Consider the following 2,989-nt stretch of genomic DNA (forward strand, 5'->3'; position numbering starts at 1 on the left):
TTAGGCAGGTGACCATCAAAAATACATTTAGTGCAAAGACATCTACAAAATGTAAATCATCTGGGAAATGCAGATAAATAATAAAACGTCATATCCGCTCACATCAATAGACATGTTTTCAGACAACTCCAAATAAAACACAAATTTCAGTAAAAATTAAACATTTTTTTGGACTTATTTTAAAATGGATGTCAAACAATGGGTGTGACACTTAGCTGTGTGTGAAACTATTTTCTGATCGAATAAAACAAAAATTAGTTCCTTTTAAAATAACAACACTATAAATTTTTTTTCGGATTTTGGTCAGTTTGAAACCGTAAATCAGAGGATTCATAATAGGAGGAATGACAAGAACTTCTATTGCTACAAAGTTTTGAAGGGTCCGAGGCAACTCTTTCGAACCCAGTCGCATACTTATAACATCAGTAAGTACTGCCACAACAAAAGTAAATAATGAGATGAGATGTGGGACACATGTTTGCATGAACTTTGCCCTGTTTTCTATAGACTTTACACATGTTTGAATGATATACATATAGGACCAAACTATAAAAACACCATGAAGCAAATAAATAATTATTGTAATATTTGCAAATATGCCATTAACTATAGTTTGTGCTGGAAAACAAGCGAGTTGAACAATAATCCAGTTCACACAGAAGAGTGTGGAAAGATACGGGCTGCATAACTTCAGTCTGGATGTTAGAAAGGCATTCACAGCCATAATGCAGAAATTTGTGAACCACAAAAAACATGCAAACCTTATGACTCTTTGCTTTGACATGATAGAGTGGTACTTCAGTGGCTGACATATGGCCACATATCTGTCATATGCCATGAGTGCAAGAATTGAGAGTTCGCCGAAGAGAAAAGAATAAATCACCTTAGTCTGAATAAGGCAACCATAATATGAAATGAGATGAACATCAGAGAGGAGATCCCAGAGAAATTTGGGAAAGAAACCTGCTGTTCCATAAAGTGCATTGATGCAAAAGACACAGAGCAGAATATACATTGATTCATGGAGGTTGCTGTCCAAGATGATGATCACAATGAGAGAAACATTTAGCAGGCAAATGATGCAGTAGCAAAACAAACTGAGGAAAAAGAGAACAAACCTGTGACTGACTGTTTCATTGAAACCTGAAAGAAAAAACATTGTTATTACAGAAACATTATTCATTGTGATTGAGAGACCTAAGTGAAGCCTAGTCTCTCACTGTATCTGTTCTCCTCTCTCCTCTATCAGGTACAGATAACAGCAACACGTGAGCTGGGATTTCAAACCAGCCAATCATTGATCTGGAATGAAAGCTCACAGCTTTGGAAAATCACAGGGGATTTAATATGTATCATGTACTAAACACATAATAAAACAAACCTGCAGGTTCTTGAAAAAGAAATTTTAAAACGTTTTACAACTTTATTTAAAAGATGCTTTCTTCATAATACTGTTAGGAATTTCTTACATTTATGCCAATTAAACATATTTGTCCAGGACTTGTTGTGGTTCTCTTCTGTTTTTCGTTTGTAGTCTTTCGTAGTCCAGTCAGATCATTGTTGCTTCAGTGATAATGATCAGGCTCTCTGACGTTTGCTGAAGTCACTAGAAAGACAGTAAGAAGTTCTTGTGAATGTTGCTTTGTCTTTGCCTCTTAGTAACTCTGTGGAAAAAAGAATTGTTTGCAGCTGTTACCTTCTACTTACCTGTTACTCTGCCGCCTGCTCACTCTCTACCTTTCCTATTCCACAATGGAAAGATTCTATCCCAGGTACCTCTCCAATTTTCTGCAGAGTGATGTAACCTTATCGTTGCACCACAATCACCCCCTGTTCCTCCAGCCCAGAAAAGAGTAAATCAAAAGTTTTTTTGCATAAAACCATGGTCTCAGAGATCAGGTTGTAAATTCTGAGTTGCTGCAGGAACCATAACCTCTGCTGGGCCTTCTTCTGGATAGAGTCTATATGTGGGGACCACTTCAGATCGCGTGGAAAGGTGGGTCCTAGGAATCTGACGTGATCCATGGTAAGTATTCTATTTTTAAGTATAGTTAGGGCGAGTCTGAAGGTTCACTGTCACGTCCACAGTCGGGTCCTGGTGGTTCTGACTGCAACAGTGGAACAGCTGGTCCACATCCTGTCTGTACGTGGACTCGTCTTCATTGTGGATCAGACCAGTGATTACCAGTTTGAAAATCATGCGAACAGATCCATAGAAGATGCCATCAATGTAGCTCTCCACTCTGTGCTGAGCCACCTGGAGCAGTGGCAAAGCTACGTCCGAATGCTCTTTGTGGGTGTTCTCAGAATCTCATCTCTAGTTTGTGGTTCTGTTGGCTTCATCGGGTGATGGCCTTCTGCTTGCTTTGGAACGGTTCACAGCTGAGTTTGAAGCAGTGGGAATGAGAATCAGCACCTCCAAATCTGAGGCCATGGTCCTCAGCCGGAAAAGGGTGGAGGGCCCACTTCAGGTCAGAGACGAGTTCCTGCCCCAAGTGTCATGGCCTGGGGGATCGGCGAGATGCTGATCGGCCTTTTCTGTCTTTTTCTCTCTCTCGTGCTCTCTCTCTCTCCTCCTCTCCATCACCGGGGAAGAACTCATTGTGGGTTCACGCTCTCGGCCCACGCCCACACCCACAGAAAAGAACACATCTGATGCCCATCAAGGTGAACGGCATTTAAGCCAGGAGGTGACTGCTGGTCTTCGCTGGATCTTTGTCTGCCACGCGTCAGTGAAAGTCAAGCTACAGCTCAAGATAAGTCAAGTGTCTTTTGTGAATATCGTTCTCATTCCTGTCTCCTTATCTACAGAGCCCCTGGATTACCTTTCCCGTGTGAATCTGTGTGTCAAGTGTGAAAAGAAGGACTGCTGTCGTGTATGTGGAGAGTTGGAGAGCGAGTGATTTCCCCCTTGGATTTCCCTTGTGTTCAGCTGATTCAGGAGTCCCGCGTTTGAGTCCCCTGCATTGAACCTTAACATAACGATCCA

At 41.4% G+C, this 2,989-nt stretch overlaps 1 protein-coding gene across 1 annotated transcript; it reads right to left on the minus strand.

The window, feature by feature from the left end:
- Positions 1-211: 211 nt before the first annotated feature.
- Positions 212-1,183, minus strand: LOC147312060 (olfactory receptor 2K2-like). Its single transcript, XM_086266546.1, has one exon. The coding sequence runs from the start codon at positions 1,181-1,183 to the stop codon at positions 212-214; it is 972 nt and encodes a 323-aa protein (XP_086122672.1).
- Between the last annotated feature and the right edge of the window lie 1,806 nt (positions 1,184-2,989).

This window comes from Aulonocara sp. 'chitande type north' Nkhata Bay, linkage group LG16 (assembly GCF_057382095.1).
Source record: "Aulonocara sp. 'chitande type north' Nkhata Bay isolate Kocher_YH1m ecotype deep benthic linkage group LG16, A_spYH_male_GT1.1, whole genome shotgun sequence".
In the NCBI taxonomy this organism is placed as follows: Eukaryota; Metazoa; Chordata; class Actinopteri; order Cichliformes; family Cichlidae; genus Aulonocara; species Aulonocara sp. 'chitande type north' Nkhata Bay.

Bases quoted from the DNA above. Each gene is read 5' to 3' on its own strand.
- LOC147312060 (XM_086266546.1), bottom strand. From the start codon at position 1,183: ATGAATAATGTTTCTGTAATAACAATGTTTTTTCTTTCAGGTTTCAAT.